The sequence below is a fragment of the Carcharodon carcharias genome, chromosome 10 (assembly GCF_017639515.1).
Source record: "Carcharodon carcharias isolate sCarCar2 chromosome 10, sCarCar2.pri, whole genome shotgun sequence".
Lineage (NCBI taxonomy): Eukaryota > Metazoa > Chordata > Chondrichthyes > Lamniformes > Lamnidae > Carcharodon > Carcharodon carcharias.
The window spans coordinates 36,796,492-36,820,749 of NC_054476.1; the positions used below are offsets into that span (position 1 = coordinate 36,796,492).

The window sequence follows — 24,258 nt, forward strand, 5'->3', positions numbered from 1 at the left end:
CCTTTAAAGTATCAATTGCAGAAACTGCAAGCACTTGAAACCTCTTTATCTTGTGTAAATAAACATTGTGCAATTGACAGAAGCGATCAGAGAGCCAGAGCTGTTAATCAAGCAGTGCTTTCCCTGGGGCTCAGTTGTTTCAGTACTCTGGGTTCTTAGCCAAGCTTCATTATGCATTCTTGGTTGAGAGCCCAGAAATCCATTAGTATACTAAACCACCTGAGCCCCGGGGAAAACATTGCTTGATTGAAAGCATGCAGAATCCTGAGTGTAGTGTTCAATGGTTTGATGAGCTATGTTTGATTATGATAGTTGGTTCTCTCATCTATGTAACTGTACTTGATTGCTTAAGCCTGTGGGTGGAGCTAGAGAGATAATTAAACAGAGAAGCTTCTAGAGAAGAAACCTGGATTCTGGCTGAGACCACGTGTATACAAATTCTGTAAGTTCTGTGATGTTTTAAAGTATTGTAAATAAATCTGTTGTGGGTTTGGAACTAATGTAATCTCTGCATTGTTCTGAGATAATCCAGACATCTAAGATATCCAGCAAACTGGCAAATAGATAACAGAGTGTTATAAACAATGGCAGAGCACAATGGTAATGAAACAATAATGACCATGGGACCTTTTATGTCCAGATGGGACCTTCTCATCTGAAACCTGGTACCTGTGGCAATTGGCACTCTCTCAGTCCTACAGTGGGTATCCCTGGAGTGAGTCTGCAACTCACAGCTTTCTGCTTCAAGAGGTGAGAATGTCTCCACTGAGTCTTGCCTGACAAAATTAAAGAAGTGCATTTGTCTCAGAAATTTAAAAATCTTCTCAATTTTCAACAGAAACACAATTACTGCCAAGGTGGAGGCACAAGGTGGGGGCCTGGAACTCACTGCCTGAAAGGGTGGCAGAGGCAGAAACAACTCTCACCGCATTTAAATAGTATTTGGATGTCTCCTTGGAGAGCAGTTACATGCAGGGTTACGGTAGCAGTGCAGGAAGGTGGGATTAGGCTGCCATTGACACATTGGACTGAATGGCCTCCTTCAGTGGGGTAAATTTTCTATGCTACAAATTTTTTGGAAGATTAGAAGGAAAGATTTATGCTAACCAGAATCTTGGTCTCCTCAAAAAACTTGTTGTTGTCTGTTACAGTTGCAGCTGTGGTTACAGGGACGTGGCTCCAAAGGCTAGAGTTCCTTCACCTTCTTCAAATTGGCAGTTTGTTGTTGGGTGGTTTTATGGAGAACAGAATATTGCTTGGAAAATAAGATGATGAATGAATGGGCAGGAATGAGACATAAAATAGAAAAGAAACCATAGAAGACACACTAGTTCCACAGCAGGAGAAGATTTATGGAAGTAACTGTGAAAGCCAAATGGAAGCACTGTTTACTCAAATTAATTCAACAGTCGTGCAATAAATTTTAAGAAATCCTTCAAAGGAGAACCAGATCTATTGTAAGATCTCCTCGTTACCCGTTTGCAAAACTGGTTTGAGTTATTTTCTTTTTGCATGTGTTTTTCCACCGTTATTTATAAATGTTCATGATTTTGTGTGGTATCTCTTCCCCAAAATATATTCTCAGCCACACCAGCTGAGACACTTGATGGGAATACAAGCAGGTCATCTTGTTCAGTCCCAGCCACATGCATAACCTGCTGCCAATGAGATTGTATTTTGTTAGTGACAGCTCATCAAGTAACTAAAAGACAAAAACAAAATGATGAAGTTTTGATGGAGTAGTTAGGGAGAAACTGTTTTCACTGACAGGAGGGTGAGTACCAGAGGACAGTGATTTAAGATAATCAGCTAAAGAACCAGAGGGGATATTTGGAGCATTTTTTTTAACACAGTGAGTTATTATGATCTGGAATACACTGCCTGATAGGGGGTTGGAAGCAGATTCAACAATAATTTTCAAACAAGAATTGGATAAATACTTTAAACGAACATATTTACATTTCCCCATATGGGGAAAGAGCAGGGAGGGTGGATGGTGGGGCCAAATGGACAATTCTTTCAAAGAGCAGGCACTGGCACGATGAGCTAATTTAAAAAAAAATTGTTCTTGGGATGTGAGCATCACAAGCAAGACAAGCATTTATTGTCCATTCCTAATTGCCCTTGAGCAGGTGTTGTTGAGCCACCGCCATAACCGCTGGTGTTATCTGGTGTAGGCATATCCACAGAATGTGACTTTTCTATAGCAGTTTGATTCAACTGAGTGGCTTGACAGCTAAGAGTCAACCACATTGTTGTGGGTCTGGAGCCACAAGTAGGCCGGACCAAGTCAAGATGGAAATTTCCTTCCCTTCAAATCATCAGTGAATCAGATGGGTTTTTGCAACAGCCCAATAGCTTCATGATCATTATTAATGAGATTAATTATTGATATTAATAATTATTAATAGTCCTACTCTCAGCTGCCAAAACCACCCACTATTCCAAGATCATCCTGGAGTGCAAAGGTATCCCGGGCTTCTTTTCTCTATTACACTCTTTTTAAACACCTCTTCCCTATCTCCTTCATCTTCATCTCCAATAAGTATGAGGAACTCATGGACTCTTTTGTCACTAAGCTTGAGACAATCTGATCAGCTGTCTGCTGTGTCACTCTCTTCCAGTAGCCCACCCAGCCAAACTGACTTTAACAGTCCATGCTGCCTTAGCCCTAAACTTACACTGTTTTCTAGTTTCTGTCCTGCCTCTCCTCTTGCCCTCTCTGAACTCATTCTGCCCATGGGGCCCAGCTCCTGCTGCCTCAATCTTATTCCCGCTAAACTGCTGATCAGCCAGCTTCCCCTCCTGGCACCCATTTATTTGATTTAATTTTTATTATGTTACTGGATGTGGGCATCGCTGGCTGGGCCAGCATTTATTGCCCATCCCTAATTGCCCTTGAGAAGGTCGTGGTGAGCTGCCTTCTTGAACCACTGCAGTCCATGTGGTATAGGTACACCCACAGTGCTATTAGGAAGACAGTTCCAGGATTTTGACCCAGCGACAGTGAAGGAATGGTAATATATTTACAAGTCAGGGTGGTGAGTGACTTGGAGGGGAACTTCCAGGTAGTGGTGTTCCCATCTATCTGCTGCACTTGTCCTTCTAGATGGTAGTGGTCGTGGGTTTGGAAAGTGCCGTCTAAGGAGCCTTGGTGAATTCCTGCAGTGCATCTTGTAGATGGTACACACTGCTGCTACTGTGCATCGGTGGTGGAGGGAGTGAATGCCTGTGGATGTGTTGCCAATCAAGCGGGCTGCTTTGTCCTAGATGGTGTCAAGCTTCTTGAGTGTTGTGGGAGCTGCACTCATCCAGGCAAGTGGGGAGTATTCCAGTACTCTCCTGACCTGTGTCTTGTAGATGATGGATATTGTGCAGCTGTTATCGTAAAAGGTTCTCTCTCTTCAGGTGTTGTCCTTCTCTCCTTTAAATCTGCCATTATCACCTTCCCTTCAAAGGATGAACCTTTGATCCCTCCATCCTTGCAAACTTCCACCCCATCTCCAACCTCCCTATCTCCTCCAATGTCTTTGAACGTGTCATCACCTGCCAAGTGCAGTCCCATCTTTCCCAGAACCTCATACTTGAATCCCTCCGATTAGGTTTCCACCACTGCCACAGTATCGAAACAGCATTTACCAAAGTCACAGTCCTATGTGACTGTGACAAAGGTAAATTCCTCTTCATCTTTCTTGACCTATCTGCAGCCTTTGACATGATTGACAACACCATCCTCCTCCTAAATCCCTCTGTTGTCCAGTTTGGTGGGACAGCACTCACCTGGTTCCACTTTTATTTCTCTAATCGTGGCCAGCGAATCACCTGCCATGGCTTCTCTTCCTGCTCCTAAACTGTTATCTCTGGTGACCCCCAAGGATCTACCCTTAGTCCCCTCCTACTTCTCATGTAGGTGCTGCCCCTCAGCAACATCATCCGAAGGCACAGCATATTTCACTCGCAAACTGATGAAAACCTACTCTACCTCACCACCACCTCTCTCAAATCCATTATTGTTGCTAAATTATCTGACTGCTTATCCAATATCCGGCACTGGATGAACAGAAATTTCCTACAATTAGCTATTGGGAAAACTAAAACCATTGTTTCCGGTTGCTACTCCAAACTCCTTTCCCTAACTACCAACTCCATCTCTCTCCCTGGCAACAGAGATTAAGCCAGTCTGTTCACAACCTTGGAGTCACGTTTGATCCTGTGATGAGCTTCTGGCACCATACTCATGTTATCACAATGTCACAGACAGATTTTGTAGGCTTTCTTACTGCCCATGATCAGTATGTTTTGTGTGTGAGGAGTGTGTCTTTTCTTACTCTCAGAGTGATTGGCCCAACTTAAATAATTTCAGCAGCAAACTCTTTGTGAATTTTAAAATAAGGAAGGTTATTTATTATCACACACTTGCCCCAGAGGTTTAAAAACGAGACATCTCATTCACTCAATTTACCCACACTATCACTCACACAAAGATTAGATACAGATGAGGAAAAAGACAATACAATTACAATTTAAGATTGCCTCAGGCTACTTCATTGCAGACCTGTAGTTTCTTAGGTGAGTTGATGCTTTGGTTGAAGTGAAAGTTTTGTAAAGCAGAGGATTTTAGTAAGCTTCGAAGTCTTTTGTAGTCGACTCTGCAAGAGAGTTGGCTCTCAGGTGAACTTGCAATTTGAACAGGTTAGGGAGAGTCTTTCTCCCACTTTCAAGGTATGATTATTCTTTACCTTGGCTGCTTAGTTGACATGCAGCTGGTTCGATTGCTGTCTTAAGGATTTAGTATCTTAGGTCTCCATGCTTTATTATCTACATTTGGTTCTACCTGCTTAACTATGGCTTTTAGCTGATCTATGTTTAGGGATACTATTTTTTGCCAAGTTAAGTCCTCCTCTTGTGGAAATGCTTTCACATCGAAAATAACCACCTTATTTTCGATTGTTGGTATTCACAAAGCTTACAGCTTTAATCCCCTTTGTTCCTTGCTTCAATATTTTGGATTTACTTTGCTTTTGCTTTTTGCTTCCAATTCCTTTATAGTCAGATTTGGCTTGTTTACAGTGGATATGATCGTGACTGCAGTGTCCAATTTGTCTTCATACTGCGCATGATCAGTGTGTTTTGTATGTGAGGAATGTGTGTTTTCTTACCCTCAGAGCAATTTTCCTAATTTAATTAATTCTAGCAACAAGCTTTTTGTGAATTTTAAAATAAGGAAGGTTATTTATTATCACATACTTCCCCCAGAGGTTTAAAGTGCAATGTCAACTCACCCACACTATCACTCACACAAAGATTAGATACAGGTGAGGAAAAAAACAGCACAATTACAATTTATGATTGTTTCAGTCTTTTTCATTGCAAGCCTGTAGTTTCTTAGATGAGCTGATGCTTTGGTTCATTTGGAGGTCTTGTAAAGCAGAGGACTTCTAGTAAGCTGTGAAGCTCTTGTTGTTGACTCCCCAGGAGGTTGGTTTTCAGGTGAATTTGAAGTTGGAACAGTTGGGGAGAGTCCTTCTCCCACTTTCAAGGTATGGTTGTTTACTCCTTTGGCTAATGTGCAGCTGGTTCAATAGTTGTCTGATGGATTTCTGTCTCCAGAACAGCTTCCTACTGCTTTAAAAGCAGACACAAACATATCTGTCTCACCAGGTCATCTGTTACAAGTCCAAAGCCCTTTTCCAAATAAGGTGAGTAGCTGGGTCGATTATACATCCTGTGTGATGACTTTCATACTCTGAGAGTTTGGGATAGCTAGTGTCTGTATCTGAATGACCCATTCAATTTGAAATTACCCTTTTGAATTAGTTTCAGGAATAGGCATTGAGTCAACATCAGTCTGGAAAGTTCCTTTAGCTCCCTCTGGGGACAGAGCAGTGTTTCAATCCACAAGTGAAGTCAGGTGATCCTTGACGGCCATATTTTTGAAGCCTTTTGTTCTCTTTTAAAAAAATATAAAGTCCATAATATACTTGAACAAGACAACTAAGACTGCCTTTTCCACCTCTGTAACCTTGCACAACTTCGCCTCAGTCTCAGCTCACCTGAGGCTGGAGCCCTCATCCATGCCTTCATTACCTCTAGATTCAACTATTTCAATGCACTCCTGGCTGATCTCCCACATTCTACCCATGGTAAACTTAAGGTCATCCAAAGCTCTGCTGCCTGCCTCTTGCAGCAAACCCTAATTACCCATTACCCTGTGTTTGCTGACATACATGAGCTCCTGGTCAAGCAACATCTTGATTCTAAAAGCCTCAACCTTGTTTTCAAATCCCTCCATGGCCTTGCCACACCCTATCTCTGTAATCTCCTCCAATCCCACCACCTTCTGAGATATATGTGCTCCTCTAATCTGGTCTCTTGTGCATTCCCAATTACAATCAATCCACCATTGGCAGTTGTGCCTTCAGTTGCCTACAACTCTTTGCATCTCTCTCTCGCTTTCCTCCTTTAAGACACTTCTTCTCTTTGACCTTGGTCACCTCCTAATTTTTTTATTCATTCATGGTATATGGGCATCGCTGGCTGGGCCAGCATTTATTACCCATCCCTAATTGCCCTTGAGAAGGTGGCGGTGAGCTGCCTTCTTGAACCGCTGCAATCCATGTGGTGTAGGGCCACCCACAGTGCTGTTAGGAAGGGGGTTTCAGATTTTGACCCAGTGACAGTGGAGGAACGGCGATCTATTTCCAAGTCAGATGGTAAGTGACTTGGAGGGGAACTTGCAAGTTGTGGTGTTCCCATGTATCTGCTGCTCTTGTCCTTCTACATGGTTGAGCTCACAGGTTTGGAACGTGCTGTCGAGGGAGCCTTGGTGAGTTGCTGCAGTATATTTTTTGTCAGGTACACACTGCAGCCACTGTACGTCAGTAGGGGAGGGAGTGAATGTTTAAGTTGGTAGATGGGGTGCCAATCAAATACACTACTTTATACTGGATGGTGTTGAACTTCTTGAGTGTTGTTGGAGCTGCACTCATCCAGGCAAGTAGGGAGTATTCCATCACACTCCTGACTTGAGCTTTGTAGATGGTGGATAGGCTTTGGGGAGTCAGGAGGTGAGTTACTCGCCACAGGATTTCAAGCCTCTGACCTGCTCTTGTAGCCACAGTATTTATATGGCTAGTCCAGTTCAGTTTCTGGTTAATGGAAACCCCAGGATATTGATAGTGGGGGATTCAGTGATGGTAATGCCATTGAATGTCAAGGAGAGATGGTTAGTTTCTCTCTTGTTGAAGCTGGTCATTGCCTGGCACTTGTGTGGTGCCAATGTTGCTTGCCACTTGTCAATCTAAGCCTGAACATTGTCCAGGTCTTGCTCCATATGGACACGGACTGCTTCAGTATCTGAGGAGTCGCAAATGGTGCTGAAAACATTGTGCAATCATCAGTGGACATACCTACTTGTGACCTTATGATGGAAGGAAGGTCATTGATGAAGTAGCTGAAGATATGTGGCTCAGTGTCATACTTTGTGAAGTGCTTTATGTTTCATTACATTAAAGATGCTATAGAAATTGTTCAGCATAACATTTTATACAGGTTTATCAAGTAATTGAATTTAAATACCCCCCAGCTGCCATGGTGGGATTTGAACTCATGTCTCCAGGGCATTAGCCCAAGACTTAGGACTACACACCTAGTAATATTACTGCTATGTTATCAACCCCATAACAGCTGGCTGCTGAGCTATGTCATTTCTATGAACAGCTGGCAACAGAAATACTTTAGTTACATCTATGTACAGGCTTTAGGTGAAAACAGATGTTACCTCACATTACGGTACAAGTTCCAATGTGATCCTGAAGTGTATGTAGTTATCGTTAGGTCTCATTTGCAGGGTTGGTGATATACACATGTGTATGTTCATTTTTGAAGATACTGCTCCTGGTCCTACATTCTCCTGTAAACACTATGTTTTGAGCTGCACTTCTTGTTTTGTCATGAATAATCTACACAAAAATCACCATTGATGCTACATTGTCAGAGGGCAAGAAATGAGGGAGCACTGGATGTTTGGAGGGGAAGTACTGAGGGAGTGCTGCACTGTCAGAGGATTAGTACTGATGGAAAGTTGCACTGTCAGAGGGGCACTACAAAGGGAGTGCTGCACTGTCAAATGGGGGCAGTACTGAAGAAATGTTGCACTGTCAGAAGGGCAGTGCTGAGGGAGTGCTGCAGAGTGAGGGGGATGTACTGAGGGAGTGGTATACTGTCAGATGGGCAACACAGGGAATGTGTTTCACTATCAGAGGGGCAGTGCTGAGGGAGTGCTACACTGTCAGAGGGGAAGAACTGAAGGAGTGCTGCACTGTTGAAGTGGCAGTACTGTAGGAGTGCTGCACTATTGGAGGAGCAGTACTGAGGGAGTGCTGCACTGTCAGAGGGGTAGAGCTGTGGGAGTGCTGCACTGTCAGAGGCGCAGTGCTGAGTGAGTGTTACATTGTCAGAGAGGGAGAACTGCGGGAGTGCTGCGTTGTTGGAGCGGCACTGCTGTGGGAATGCTGCACTTTCAGAGGGGTGGTACCGAGGGAATGCTAGCATGTCAGAGGGTCAGCACAGAGGGATCACTGCAAAAACAGAATTACCTGGAAAAACTCAGCAGGTCTGGCAGCATCGGCGGGATCACTGCACCTGTTGGAGAGGCAATACTGAGGGAGTGCTACACTGCCAGAGGCAGAGTACTGCTCAGTTGGAGGAACTGTCTTTTGGATGGAACATTAAACCAAGGCCCCTTCTACCTTCTCCGATGGCCACTAAGCTGAGAAGAGTGGGGTGTTCTACCTGGTGGTCTGACCAATGTTGATGTCTTAATCAATATCTTTAAAATATAGATTATCTGCTCATTATCACATTGCTGTTTAGGAGAACTGAGACTGAGGAAACACTGGATACTTGGAGGGGAAGTACTGAGGGAATGCTGCACTGTCAGAGGGGAAGCACTGAGGGAGTGCTGCACTGTCAGAGGATTAGTACTGATGGAAAATTGCACTGTCAGAGGGGCACTACAACGGGAGTGCTGCACTGTCAAATGGGGGCAGTACTGAAGAAATGTTGCACTGTCAGAGGGACAGTGCTGAGGAAGTGTAAATTGCTGTGTATAAATTGGTTGCCACTTTTATCCACTTTACACTTTAGAGATTCTGTGTTGGTTGTAAAGTGTCTTGGGGCTTCCTAAGTTTGTAAAAGATGCTATATAAACGTAAATGTCCTTTTTGAATAGAAAGGCCTTGTGAGGCTGAGGGCAATCTGAAGGAGTTAGAGTTATCTTTCATGAGGACAGGGTAACAGGGTCAAGGTGTTTTCAATGTATGTATAAAGCTTGAAGTGGAGATTGGCTCCTGGTACAGTGATGAAGTGGTTAATTTATCAGGTTTTTAATTTAGAGGCCTGGGCGAATCATCCCGACAATGTGAGCTTAAATTTCTCTTTAAAAATTTGATTTCAGTTTTTTAAAAATCTGGAAATAAAAAATCTGTGTCAGTAAACGTGACCATGAGGCTGTTGGATTGTCACAAAAACCTAATTGGTCATTGTTTTCAGTCTCTGTTTAACCTGTGCCAATGTCCTTTTTGACAAGTTTCTGTTTTTTCACTGTCATGGTTTCATAGCAAGAAGAACAATCAGAGAGACAATTTATGACTCCATTCCTTACCTTTCTTAAGACTCCAGTTGAGATTATGACTGATTATGTTTTCTACATGGCTGCACATCATCGCAAGACGCAGGCATGCATGCAAGACTGCTGCTTTGCCCAGCTTTTGAAATAATGACAGTCTCAGGTCTTTCACTTGTCATTTTGAAAAGGATCTGCTTTGAGTGCAGTATTGGGGATGCAGCTCATGTTAAATGCATTCACTTTCCATCAGGTTGATCACACAGTGTAACCCATTGAGCAGAGATGGGATTGCACAGACATATATTGTGCTAATTGAGGAAGCTGCCATTGGCTGTGGATCATTGCTCACCTTGACCCTGACTCGCTTTGTGTAATAAATATCCCATTGTTAACTCTAGTGCAGGAAACATCTAAGGAGATGTCAGTTTTTAAGACTTTCAAATGTGTTGCTGGCAGGCTCCTTGGCTAAGGGAGGCTTTGGATCAAAAGGTTTCATTCCCCTGAGTATTTTTGAAAGTTTGGAATTCTGGTTTCATAGTGAGGTTCCCATCCTTGTGTATTTGAGAGTCTTGGCTGCTATTGCAGAAAGGCAATACCAACATTTGAAGCTTTGATGATTAAGAGCAGTTTTCCTTCCTTCCTTCCAGAATCTATTTTTCTTCTTTCAGAACCTGTGTTTTATTTATGAAATATACCGATGAGTGTCTGAGTAATAATGTAGGTACAGACACAGGGCATCTCACCTTCAGTCACACCTACAGTCTCATTCCCAATCTCCAGCTGTCCCACTCAATCTCCCTCTGGCACCACTCAATCAACAGTTGTTCCTTTCCCAATCTCCCCCCGTCCCATCCCAATCTCCGGCTGACCCACTCAATGTTCCACTGTCCCACCCCCAATCCCCACCCCACCATCCCATCCCAATCTCCCCCTGTCCCATTCCCAATTTCACTCTGAAGCCTCCCCTGCTGCCACTCTTTGATCATCTGTCCTCCTTTGCGCCTCTCTCATACCCTCCTCAGACCAAAAGGGAACGCCTGATATTTATATAGCGCCTTTAACACAATAAAGCATCCAAAGGCACTTCAGAGAAACATTATACAATAAAATTAGGCAGAGCCACATAACACAATATTCAGGCAGATGGCCAATAGCTTCTTCAAAGAGGTAGGTATTAAGGAGTTCCTTAAAATAGGAGAGTGAGATAGAGAGATGAAAAGATTTAGGGTGGGTTGTGAAAGGTGCTGGAGAAATACAGATCTTTCTTTCTTTTTAATTCAACCACACCAAATTGATAAAAACAAAAAAAAACTGCGGATGCTGGAAATCCAAAACAAAAACAGAATTACCTGGAAAAACTCAGCAGGTCTGGCAGCATCGGCGGAGAAGATTGTCAGACGCAGGCCAGCTGGTCCATTGAGCCTGACCCCTTCCAAAATGCTGGAGCATTGTGGCTAGACATTACCTCAGTAACACTCCCCAACCCCCACAGTCATGTAGTCTCAGGGAGTTGATGCCATGAGGAGTTTCAATGTGATATTCACAAAGGGGTAATTGAACAAATATCTACGCCTGGGCTGCATCTGCACACACCGGAATCACATAGCAGGAATTCAGGCCTCACAGAGTCCTCCTTAACCCTAAAACTCCCGTGCTTAACTTGCCAAGCTGTCCTCCCCAGTCGGTGATGTTTCACCTGTGGAAACACTATTTTACCCTTGTGTGATAAGAATAAATGCATCACTCATGTTGCTATGAAATTAGGACTTGTTCATCTACCTCACAAATCCTTTTATACCATTTGGTTTCTGCTGTACAACCTGCTTTTGCCCTTCTGGTTTCCTACAGTAAAATCAGCGACTACACTTCAAAGCTGCAAACACTTTGGGATATCCTGAGGGTGTGAAAGGCGCTATATAAATGTAAGTTTTTTTGTTTTTTTTTCCCCCCCAGAAGTTCCACAGAAGCTGGAGGAGAATGTGGCTGCTAATGTCTTCACTGATTCCTCCCTCTTCAGTCACTGGGGCCACGACCTTACTCCTGAAAATCGAAGGGTTGCTTTGAAGAAGTTCCAGTACTATGGCTACAACAGCTACCTCAGTGACCAGCTCTCGTTGGACAGGTCTATTCCAGATCTCAGGCCCGATGGGTATGTCGTGTGCACAACGCTGTATCATTATTTCCTTTTTCAGGAGGTAGGCAAGAAAACTGTGATCCTGAATTTCTTGGGGACCTGGTGGGGTGTGCTTCACATTGTCATCTGGTAGGAAACTGACAGAACCCCTGCGGGGAAAGACCAGAGACCCCCAATAGGAAGAATGAAATTGCTGGCTGGAAAAGTCTCCTATCATCCTGGCAGTCCCAAGATCCAGTAATAGTGGATTTATTGAGTAATCACACAGATCAATCCCTATCAATAGCCGGAATTTTCCAGCCCCACACGCCGGCGGGATCTTCCGGTCCCACCAATGTGAATGGAGATTTCAATGACTCGCCAGCCCTGTCATGGGGTGGAGGGGGGGTGTGGGTAGAAAATTCCAGTCAGTGAGTCTACAATGGACCCACACATGAGGTGAGGGAAAACCCCAGTGATGGAGAGCTTTGGAAACCATAGGTACAAAATCACCTGTTCCTCCCAAGCATGTGACACTCACCACACATCACGTTTCAAATTACTGATAGACTGTGTCACAAAAATGTATTTTCTGAGAGAAACAGACCTCATTTGCATATTAATTAACTCGCCCCTCCTCCCCAGGGATCCTGTTCCATAAATTGACCCCTCAAAATCACTGAAATATTGTTCCTGCAGATTGGATTTGAAATTACCCCTTTCAAGCACAGGCCTTGTCCCTCTGGTTCTACTGTTTCAGACATGATAATCAGTTTGTCATGCTCTGCATTATCTCTAGTCCTTTTAGAATCCTAAAAACAGCTGTTGAATCACTTCTCACCCATTGGACTGTTAAAGCCTGAGGTGCTGAGATTTAATTGGATGGTGGCAGGAATGGACGAAAGCAAATGGAAAGCCCAGGTGAAACCCCCTCGGGAGAGGCGGGTTAATAATTTCCATTACAGCAATATTATAGCGATACTGACACACTGTTTCATCAGATCCATGGGTTTCCTGACCCTCCTGAAACTCACCAGTGAAACCAACATGGGACTTATTTAGACTTAGTAGCTCCCGCATCTAGAGTCAGGAGGCAGACAAAGCACTCCATTCTCTCCTGTCCACAGCCAATGTTCTTGCGTTGCACCAGCATCTGTTGACCAGCTGGAGATCTCTACTGACAATCTGTTGTCAATTCATCTTGGGTTGCCCTCTTCTCCTGCATCCTATAGGAAGCTACTGCTTGACCCCAGGGGCAGGCCACCATGATGGACATCAGGCAACATGGCCAAGGCAGCTGAACTGGCTTTTGCAGATGATGGATGAAATTGGAGGCTTTTCTGAGTGTTTTCTCATTTCAGTGCTGGGAATAAAATCCCACCAGTGTATGGCTAGAATCCTTCAAAGACATCTGGGGGGAGGATTTGACGTCCTGAACCCAATCGGGCATAAAATCACGCGCGATGACGTTGAGCGAGCGAATATCTCAACGTCAGCGCGCAGTCTCACGATATTTCAGTCAGCGGGGGCGAGCAAGAGTCGGTAGCGCGCCCGCCAACAATTAAGAGGCCTATTAAAGCCCTTATTCAATGAACTTACATCTATTTTTCACTGCCCGTTCAGCCACTCGGATGGCGGGCTGGCGAATAGGCCAGGCGGCCTTTGCATTTTTTACGAAACCTCATCCAGGGCGGGATGAGGTTTCCAACTGAGAATTTTAAAAAATATCATTTCTAACATGCCCTTGTTCATACGACTGAGTCACATGTGGGGACATGTTTCTATCAGCGTTAGAATCTTTATTTTTGTGTGGACAATTCTTCAGCTCCCTGAGGCAGCTCGGTGCCTTCACGCGTTATTGACCAGCCAGCGTGAAATCACAGTCACGGGCCGATCGCGGGCAGCGGGCTGTTTCCTGACTGCTCCTGGGCCAGCCCGACAAACGGAAAAATCCTGCTCTTGGTATCAAAGGCATCCAGCTTGCTTTCTTGGCAGGTTTTAAGGTTCCGGGTTTCACAAACGTACAGGAGAGCATGTTTGCATTGTAGAAGCTAAGCCTCCTTTTCATGGAAAGCTTTGCACTGCGCCAGATCCTTTTCACTTGGTTGAAAACTGACGGTGCTTTGCCTACTCTCACATTGAGCTCTTTGTCTATGGCTCCCTGGATATTAATGGAAATGTCCAATAGAAATGTCCTCTGTGATGCCAACCTTGTTTTGATTGACGTAAACATCTGCTGTTTTTCAACATGAGAGCATGACGGATATGGAAAGGGCTGACTCATGCTCAGGCAACGATATCACTAAGTACTCAGTATTTACAGCAAGTTTCTGACCTGCTAGTAAGAAAGGGTTTGTTGATAGTTTGTTCGCTGTAATGTTACTTTGCACAGTTTAAAGGTCATTTTTTACACTTTGGAGCTTTGCTCCATCACATCAGGATGGGAGATGATTTTGCTGCCTTAGTTTGGACCTCAGATGAGGACCAAGATAATCAGCAACAGCACCAGCAATTGAACCCACACCACCTTGCTGTTCACAGACCTGTAGGTGCACAGTAGAGGGGAGCAGGAGAGTGGGGGCAGGGGGGGAGGGGAACAGGGGTGGGGGAATGGGCTGGTGGGAGCAGAACAGGGGGGAACAGGAGAGAGGGGAGCAGGAGAGGGCAGGAGCAGGAGGGGAGGAGCAGGAAAGAGAGGGGAGCAGGGGCTGGTGGGAATAGGAAGGGGGAGAGAGCAGGAGTGGGGAGCGGGAGAGGTGGGGAGGGAGCGGAAGGAGGGGACAGCAGAAGACAGGGAGAGTGGGGGGGAAGGCTGTGAGGGGCAGCAGGAGAGGGGGGAGCAGGAGAGGGGGAACAGGAGAGGGGGGAACAGGAGAGGGGGTTGCGAGGGACAGCGGGAGAAGGCAGGAGGTAGAAGGGGTCAGAAGGAGAGGAGGGAGCAAGAGAGTGGCAAGCACCAGGGGAATAGGAGAGGATGGGAGCAGCAGAGCGCGGAGGTAGTGTGGGAGCAGCAGGAGAGGAGGGAGCAGGAGAGAGGGAATACGAAAGAATGGGAGCACCTGACCAGGGAGCTATTAGGGGGGCAGCATGAGAGGGGGAAACTGGAAGGGAGGAGCAGGAGAAGGGGAGAAGGAGAGGGGGAGGTAGTGGGGGGGCTGCAGGAGTGGGGCAACCATAAAGCCTTATCCTGCTACTCTTCAAAAGGGCACAGGGTATGCTGTTCAGATCCTTGCCCTGACTGCACAGATCACTGCCCTGACTGCACAGGTCACTGCCCTGACTGCACAGGTCACTGCCCTGACTGCACAGGTCACTGCCCTGACTGCACAGGTCACTGCTCTGACTGCACAGGTCACTGCTCTGACTGCACAGGTCACTGCCCTGACTGCACAGGTCACTGTCCTGACTGCACAGGTCACTGTCCTGACTGTACAGATCCCTGTCCTGACTGCACGGGTCACTGCCCTGACTGTACGGGTCACTGCCCTGACTGTTGTTACCATAGGGATGGGAGGAGTGCAGAATTGATCTAGTCCCACTACTGCACAGGTCACAACATTAGTTTAAATGTTCAATTCACTCAGCAAAATGGCCAATTATTTACCTTCACTACTGTTACCATGAAAAAAGAGACTTTAACCAGGCTTCTTTCAATAAACAACAAACTTATTAATTGATTATAAAACCAGTCTTGTCGAATAGAAAGACATAGTTTATCAACTTAGAGTATGGAATATGAAATTATACCAATTACTCTTTCAAAATAACCCAAGCCTCTCACACATACACATACACACGCACACTAACACACATGCACACACATGCACCCATGAAATAAAAATAGAAATGGAGGAATTCTGCTCAAAGTTAAAAGTAAATGACTCAACGTCAAAGGATAGATGGTGGAACCCTTGAACTGGTGTCTGGGTTATACGGTTGATCTCTCAGCACTGATCTGTGAACAATCAATGACTCTGGCCCTGCTTTTCAGGCAGGCTTGAGGAACACGCTCGCAGCAACTTAGGAGCAACTTATATTCACATCTGGCTGTGGACTGGCTCTTGACTGGAAAAGGGCTGCTATCTTCCTTCTTAAGAGGTTGGTCCTTCTCTTCCTAAAACAATACCAAAACCCACTTTTTAAAACACAGTCTTCAGGCATGGTTTTTCTTCAGAGCCACAAAACACACATCACCACCCCCCTCCCCCCAACCGCCACCCCCACCCACCCCCTCTCCCCCCCCGCCCCCCCCCCCCCCCCCCCCCCCCCCCCCCCCCACCACCTTGTACACAGTCCACTAGGATCAAGAGGTGTCCAGACTTTCTTTTCAACTGCTTAAATACCCTTTCTTGTGACAGGATGCTTTTTTCCAGGAATAACAATCAGGGTCCTGCATTAACCCTTTAAGGGACAGTCATTTAAAATACAAATTATTTCAGAATGTTCTTAGTCCTTGAAGATGAATCATTTTCCATGATTAGTGTCCAAGTCACTGGTCTGATCCCTGTCCTGACTGTACAGATCCCTGTCCTGACTGTACACGTCCCTGTCCTGACTGTACAGATCCCTGTCCTGACTGCGCAGGTCCCTGCCATTACTGCGCAGGTCCCTGCCATTACTGCGCAGGTCCTTGCCCTGACTGAGCAGGTACTTGATCTGACTGTGCGGGTACTTGATCTGACTGTACAGGTACTTGATCTGACTGTACAGGTACTTGATCTGTCTGTTCGGATCCCTTCTCTGACTGTACAGATCCCTGCCCTGACTGCGCAGGTCCCTGCCCTTACTTCGCAGGGCCTTGGCCTGACTGCGCAGGCACTTGATCTGACTGTGCAGGTTACTTGATCTGACTGTAGAGGTACTTGATCTGACTGTACAGAGCCCTTCTCTGACTGTACAGATCCCTATCCTGACTGTACAGGTCCCTGCCCTGGCTGTACAGATCCCTGTCCTGACTGTACAGATCCCTGCCCTGGCTGTACAGATCCCTGTCCTGACTGTACAGATCCCTATCCTGACTGTACAGATCCCTGCCCTGGCTGTACAGATCCCTGTCCTGACTGTACAGATCCCTATCCTGACTGTACAGGTCCCTGCCCTGGCTGTACAGATCCCTGCCCTGGCTGTACAGATCCCTGCCCTGGCTGTACAGATCCCTGCCCTGACTGTACAGATCCCTGCCCTGACTGTACAGATCCCTGCCCTGACTGTACAGATCCCTGTCCTGACTGTACAGATCCCTGTCCTGCCTGTACAGATCCCCATCCTGACTGCACAGATCCCCGTCCTGACTCTGAAGATCCCCGCCTTGACTTTACAGATCCCCGTCCTGACTGCACAGATCCCCGTCCTGACTGCACTGATCCCCGTCCTGACTCTGAAGATCCCTGCGTTGACTTTACAGATCCCTGTCCTGACTGCGCATATCCCAGGCCTGACTGTAGTGATCACTGCCCAGACGTTACAGATCCTTACTCTAACTAAACAAATCCCTGTCCTGCCTGTACAGATCCCTGTCCTGCCTGTACAGATCCCTGTCCTGCCTGTACAGATCCCTGTCCTGCCTGTACAGATCCCTGTCCTGCCTGTACAGATCCCTGTCCTGCCTGTACAGATCCCTGTCCTGCCTGTGCAGATCCCTGTCCTGACTGTGCAGATCCCAGTCCTGACTGTGCAGATCCCAGTCCTGACTGTACAGATCCCAGTCCTGACTGTGCAGATCCCAGTCCTGACTGTGCAGATCCCAGTCCTGACTGTGCAGATCCCAGTCCTGACTGTGCAGATCCCAGTCCTGACTGCGCAGATCCCAGTCCTGACTGCGCAGATCCCAGTCCTGACTGCGCAGATCCCAGTCCTGACTGCGCAGATCCCAGTCCTGACTGCGCAGATCCCAGTCCTGACTGCGCAGATCCCAGTCCTGACTGCGCAGATCCCAGTCCTGACTGCGCAGATCCCAGTCCTGACTGCGCAGATCCCAGTCCTGACTGCGCAGATCCCAGTCCTGACTGCGCAGATCCCAGTCCTGACTGCGCAGATCCCAGTCCTGACTGTGCAGATCCCAGTCCTGACTGTGCAGATCCCAGTCCTGACTGTGCAGATCCCAGTCCTGACTGTACTGATGCCTTCCCTGACTTTACAGATCCTTACTCTAACCAGATCCGCGTCCTGACTGTACAGATACCCGTCTTGACTGCACAAATCGCCGTCCTGAGTCTGAAGATCCCTGCCTTGACTTTACAGAACCCTGTCCTGACTGCGCATATCCCTGTCCTGACAGTAGTGATTACTGCCCAGACGTTACAGATCCTTACTCTAACTAAACAGATCCCTGTCCTGCCTGTACAGATCCCCGTCCTGCCTGCACAGATCCCCGTCCTGCCTGCACAGATCCCCGTCCTGCCTGCACAGATCCCCGTCCTGACTGCACAGATCCCCGTCCTGACTGCACAGATCCCCGTCCTGACTGCACAGATCCCCGTCCTGACTGCACAGATCCCCGTCCTGACTGCACAGATCCCCGTCCTGACTGCACAGATCCCCGTCCTGACTGCACAGATCCCCGTCCTGACTGCACAGATCCCCGTCCTGACTGCACAGATCCCCGTCCTGACTGCACAGATCCCCGTCCTGACTGCACAGATCCCTGTCCTGAGTCTGAAGATCCCTGCCCTGACTTTACAGATCCCTGTCCTGACTGCGCATATCCCTGTCCTGACTGTAGTGATCACTGCCCAGACGTTACAGATCCTTACTCTAACTAAACAGATCCCTGTCCTGCCTGTACAGATCCCAGTCCTGCCTGTACAGATCCCAGTCCTGACTGTGCAGATCCCCGTCCTGACTGTAGAGATCCCAGTCCTGACTGTGCCGATCCCAGTACTGACTGTGCCGATCCCAGTCCTGACTGTGCCGATCCCAGTCCTGACTGTGCCGATCCCAGTCCTGACTGTGCCGATCCCAGTCCTGACTGTGCCGATCCCAGTCCTGACTGTGCCGATCCCAGTCCTGACTGTGCAGATCCCAGTCCTGACTGTGCAGATCCCAGTCCTGACTGTGCAGATCCCAGTCCTGACTGTGCAGATCCCAGTCCTGACTGTGCAGATCCCAGTCCTGACTGTGCAGATCCCAGTCCTGACTGTGCAGATCCCAGTCCTGACTGTGCAGATCCCAGTCCTGACTGTATTGATGCCTTCCCTGACTTTACAGATCCACGTCCTGACTGTACAGGTACTTGATCTGACTGTCCGGATCCCTTCTCTGACTGTACTGATCCTTGCCCTGACTTTATAGAACCCTTCCCTGACTGCGCAGATCCCTTTCCTGACTGCGCAGATCCCTTTCCTGACTGCGCAGATCCCTGCCCTGACTGCGCAGGTCCCTGCCCTGACTGCGCAGATCCCTGCCCTGACTGCGCGGGTCCCTGCCCTGACTGCGCGGGTCCCTGCCCTGACTGCGCGGGTCCCTGCCCTGACTGCGCGGGTCCCTGCCCTGACTGCGCGGGTCCCTGCCCTGACTGCGCGGGTCCCTGCCCTGACTGCGCGGGTCCCTGCCCTGACTGCGCGGGTCCCTGCCCTGACCGCGCAGGTACTTGATCTGACTGTACAGGTACTTGATCTGACTGTACAGGTACTTGATCTGACTGTACAGGTACTTGATCTGACCGCGCAGGTACTTGATCTGACTGTATAGATCCCTTCTCTGACTGTACAGATCCCTGCCCTGCCTTTACAGAACCATGTCCTGACTGCAAAGATCCCCATCCTGACTGCACAGATCCCCATCCTGAGTGCAAAGATCCCTGTCCTGACTCTGAAGATCCCCATCCTGACTGTACTGATCACTGCCCTAACTTTACAGATACTTACTCTAACTAAACAGATCCCTGTCCTGCCTGTACAGATCCCCATCCTGACTGCACACATCCCTGTCTTGGCTGCAAAGATCCCTGTCCTGACTGTACTAATCACTGCCCTAACTTTACAGATCCTTACTCTAACTAAACTGATCCCCGTCCTGACTGCACAGATCCCCGTCCTGACTGCACAGATCCCCGTCCTGACTGCACAGATCCCCGTCCTGACTGCACAGATCCCCGTCCTGACTGCACAGATCCCCATCCTGACTGCACAGATCCCCGTCCTGACTGCACAGATCCCCATCCTGACTCTGAAGATCCCTGTCCTGACTGCGCATATCCCTGTCCTGACTGTAGTGATCACTGCCCAGACGTTACAGATCCTTACTCTAACTAAACAGATCCCTGTCCTGCCTGTACAGATCCCTGTCCTGCCTGCACAGATCCTCGTCCTGACTGCACAGATCCTCGTCCTGACTGCACAGATCCCCGTCCTGACTGCACAGATCCCCATCCTGACTCTGAAGATCCCTGTCCTGACTGCGCAGATCCCTGTCCTGATTGTAGTGATCACTGCCCTGACTTTACAGATCCTTACTCTAACTAAACAGATCCCCGTCCTGCCTGCGCAGATCCCTGTCCTGCCTGCGCAGATCCCTGTCCTGCCTGCGCAGATCCCTGTCCTGCCTGCGCAGATCCCTGTCCTGCCTGCGCAGATCCCTGTCCTGCCTGCGCAGATCCCTGTCCTGCCTGCGCAGATCCCTGTCTTGACTGTACAGATTCCTGACCTGACTGCGCAGATCACTCTCCTGACTTTAACAATCCCTGTCTTGACTGCACAGATCCCTGTCTTGACTGCGCAGGTCTCTGCCCTCACTGTACAGATCCCTGCCTTGACTGTACAGATCCCTGCCCTCACTGTACATATCCCTGCCCTGACTGTACATATCCCTGCCCTGACTGTACATATCCCTGCCCTGACTGTACAGGTCTCTGCCCTCACTGTACAAATCCCTGCCTTGACTGTACACATCCCTGCCCTGACTGTACAGGTCTCTGCCCTCACTGTACAGATCCCTGCCTTGACTGTACGCATCCCTGCCCTGACTGCACAGGTCTCTGCCCTCACTGTACAGATCCCTGCCTTGACTGTACACATCCCTGCCCTCACTGTACCCATCCCTGCCCTGACTGTACATATCCCTGCCCTGACTGTACATATCCCTGCCCTGGCTGTACAGTTCCCTGCCCTGACTGCATAGGTCCCTGCCCTGACTGCATAGGTCCCTGCCCTGACTGCACAGGTCCCTGCCCTGACTGCGCAGATCCCTGCCCTAAATGCACAGATCCCTTCCCTGACTGCGCAGGTCCCTGCCCTGACTGCGCAGGTCCCTGCCCTGACTGCACAGGTCCCTGACCTGACTGCGCAGGTCCCTGCCCTGACTGCATAGGTCCCTGCCCTGACTGCACAGGTCCCTGTCCTGACTGCGCAGATCCCTGCCCTAAATGCACAGATCCCTTCCCTGACTGCGCAGGTCCCTGCCTGACTGCGCAGGTCCCTGCCCTGACTGCGCAGGTCCCTGCCCTGACTGCGCAGGTCCCTGCCCTGACTGCGCAGGTCCCTGCCCTGACTGCGCAGGTCCCTGCCCTGACTGCGCAGGTCCCTGCCCTGACTGCGCAGGTCCCTGCCCTGACTGCGCAGGTCCCTGCCCTGACTGCGCAGGTCCCTGCCCTGACTGCGCAGGTCCCTGCCCTGACTGCGCAGGTCCCTGCCCTGACTGCGCAGGTCCCTGCCCTGACTGCGCAGGTCCCTGCCCTGACTGCACAGGTACTTGATCTGACTGTACAGATCCCTTCTCTGACTGTACAGATCCTTGCCCTGACTTTACAGAACCCTGTCCTGATTGCACAGATCCCTGTCCTGACTGTACTGATGCCTTCGCTGACTTTACAGATCCTTACTCTAACCAGATCCACATCCTGACTGTACAGGTACTTGATCTGACTGTACAGATCCCTTCTCTGATGGTACCCATCCCTGCCCTGCCTTTACAGAACCATGTCCTGACTGCAAGGATCCCCTCCTGACTGCACAGATCTCTGTCCTGACAGTACAGGTCTCTGCCCTCACTGTACAGATCCCTGTCCTGCCTGTTCAGATCCCTGTCCTGCCTGTTCAGATCCCTGTCCTGACTGTGCAGATCCCTGTCCTGACTGTGCAGATCCCTGTCCTGACTGTGCAGATCCCTGTCCTGACTGTGCAGATCCGTGCCCTGACTGTGCAGACCCCTGCCCTGACTGTGCAGACCCCTGCCCTGACTGTGCAGACCCCTGCCCTGACTGTGCAGACCCCTGCCCTGACTGTGCAGACCCCTGCCCTGACTGTGCAGACCCCTGCCCTGACTGTGCAGACCCCTGCCCTGACTGTGCAGACCCCTGCCCTGACTGTGCAGACCCCTGCCCTGACTGTGCAGATCCCTGCCCTGACTGCGCAGACCCCTGCCCTGGCTGTACAGATCCCAGTCCTGACTGCGCAGATCCCTGTCCTGGCTCCACAGATCCTTACTCTGACTTCACAGAACTCTGTTATGACTGCACAGATCATTGCTCTGACAGTACAGATCCCTGCCCTGACTGTGAAAATCCATGTCCTGATTGCATATTCCTTGCTTTGACTGTCTAGATCCCTGAACTGAATGACCAGATCCCTGTCTGGACTGTCCAGATACCTGTCCTGCCTGTACAGATCCCTCTCCTGACTGTATGGATCCTTGCATTAACAATACAGGTCCTTGCTCTGACTGTACTGATCCCTGTAGTGACTGTGCAGATCTCTGTCCTGGCTGCACAGATTACTCTCCTGACTGTTCAGACCCCTGCCCTGACTATACAGATCCTTGTCTTGATTGAACAGATCCTTGCCCTGACTATATTGATCCTTGCTCTGACTGTACAGGTCCTTGCTCTGACTGTACAGATCCCTTCCTTGACTGTATATATCCCTGTCCTGACTGCACACCCCAACTCGCCTCAACCGCTTTGGTAAAGTGGAGTGCTATGTACCTTTTAGAGAGTGCAGTTAACTAACCACATGACTGTATCAACCAATCGCTACTTGGGTAACTGTAAGTCTAGAGCTGGAGGTGATTGAAGAAACACACATTGTATTAGTGTCCTGTTCTTAGTACCAATAAACCACCAGTATTTGTTCAGTTAATCGGTCTCTCTGCCTGTATTGTTTCAAGCACCAACTTGTGTGTGAATATCAAGGGCACTGCTCACCTTCGCTGGACAAAGCGAACTCGATAACCTAAAACATAAAACTGGCAACGAGTATAAACCAGATCAATTGACAACAATCACTTTGCCACTACCTTGAAGCTGTTTGAAAGCTCAGTCTCCTTAGTCATCGAGTATGCCGCACTTTGGGTATCTTGAACCACTTGGTCCCGTTTCTGGCGACTGGTCTCATTACATCAAAGGCCCAGCGTTCTTCTTTACTGCTAAGGACATTGTGGGGAAGACAAGAAGAGGGCGATTCTTTTGTACACATGGGGGAGCAAAGTGTATGGGCTGATCTGCAGCCTCACATCACCAAACACGCTGGATACGAAAGCTTTTGACAAGTTAGTAAATATGGTTAAAAACCACTTGAAGCCAAAGCCCTCAGTCACTGTACAGTGTTTTAAATTCAATTCGAGGAATAGGCTTCCAGGAGAGACGATCATTGACTATGTAGCTGCTTTAAACGAATTAACAGAATATTGAGAGTTTGGAACTTTAGTTACTGACATGTTGAGAGGCCAATTGACATGCAGAATTGGGGACGATGCTATTCAAAAGTGATTGCTACCTGAAATTAATCTAGACTACTTAGAATTGGCAACAGCCATGGAGAACACTGTTACATACTCGGAGGCAATAAAAGGTATACAAAATGGCACCGTCCATCTTGTAGGCTTAGGGTTAGGTTAGGAAGGGCCGGTAATAAGAAGTGCAAAAATGTTGAACTCGGCAGAAAGGCGGGGAACGCCTACTATGTACAGACCATTGAAGAAAAACAGTACCACAGTGAAAACCCGCGATATTAATGCGAGAAATGCATCCAGACAGCCTGCCAGCGATCAACAGTTCAGAAATATCGAATGCCTTTTCTGCCACTGCAATGGTCACAAAATGCGGCACTGTCAAGACAGGCTGAGACAGCATTTTAAAAACAATGGTAAAAATCGCAAAATCTGTCTCATTAAAGAACCGGAGGAAGAAGAATCTGACATCTATTCATTACACAACCTGAAAGCGGGTAGAACTGAGCCAATCCAGGTAGGCATTAGAGTCAATGAACAACTTGACAAGATGGAAGTCAATACTGGGGCATCAATGTCTGTCATACGTTAAGATACTTGAATAAAGAAGAATTGAGCACTAAATTAGAAACATGTACGGGCGAAGAAATAAGAGTGATAGGGTTATGTCAAGTCCTGGTGCAGTATGGGGATCAGTCTGCAAATTTACCCCATATAGTAGTAGCTGGGGCAGGCTCCAGCTCAACTGGCTCAAAAAGATTAAATTGCAATGGGTCAAGATTTTTCAAATCAAAACGAGAAACTTACAGGAAATATTACAAAATTATGCTTCCATTTTTAGTGACTAGCTAGGAAT

The 24,258-nt window shown here is 48.0% G+C and overlaps 1 protein-coding gene across 2 annotated transcripts in view; it reads left to right on the top strand.

Annotated features, from left to right (window-relative positions):
* The window catches only part of galnt18b (UDP-N-acetyl-alpha-D-galactosamine:polypeptide N-acetylgalactosaminyltransferase 18b), a 321,574-nt gene that overhangs the window by 138,647 nt on the left and 158,669 nt on the right, over positions 1 to 24,258 (top strand). The window contains exon 2 of one of the 2 annotated variants that reach the window (XM_041197647.1): positions 11,582 to 11,777. In XM_041197647.1, the coding sequence (XP_041053581.1) occupies positions 11,582 to 11,777 (196 nt within the window). Of the gene's footprint in view, positions 1 to 11,581; positions 11,824 to 24,258 lie in introns of those variants that run through there. The other variant, XM_041197648.1, reaches the window with a different exon arrangement.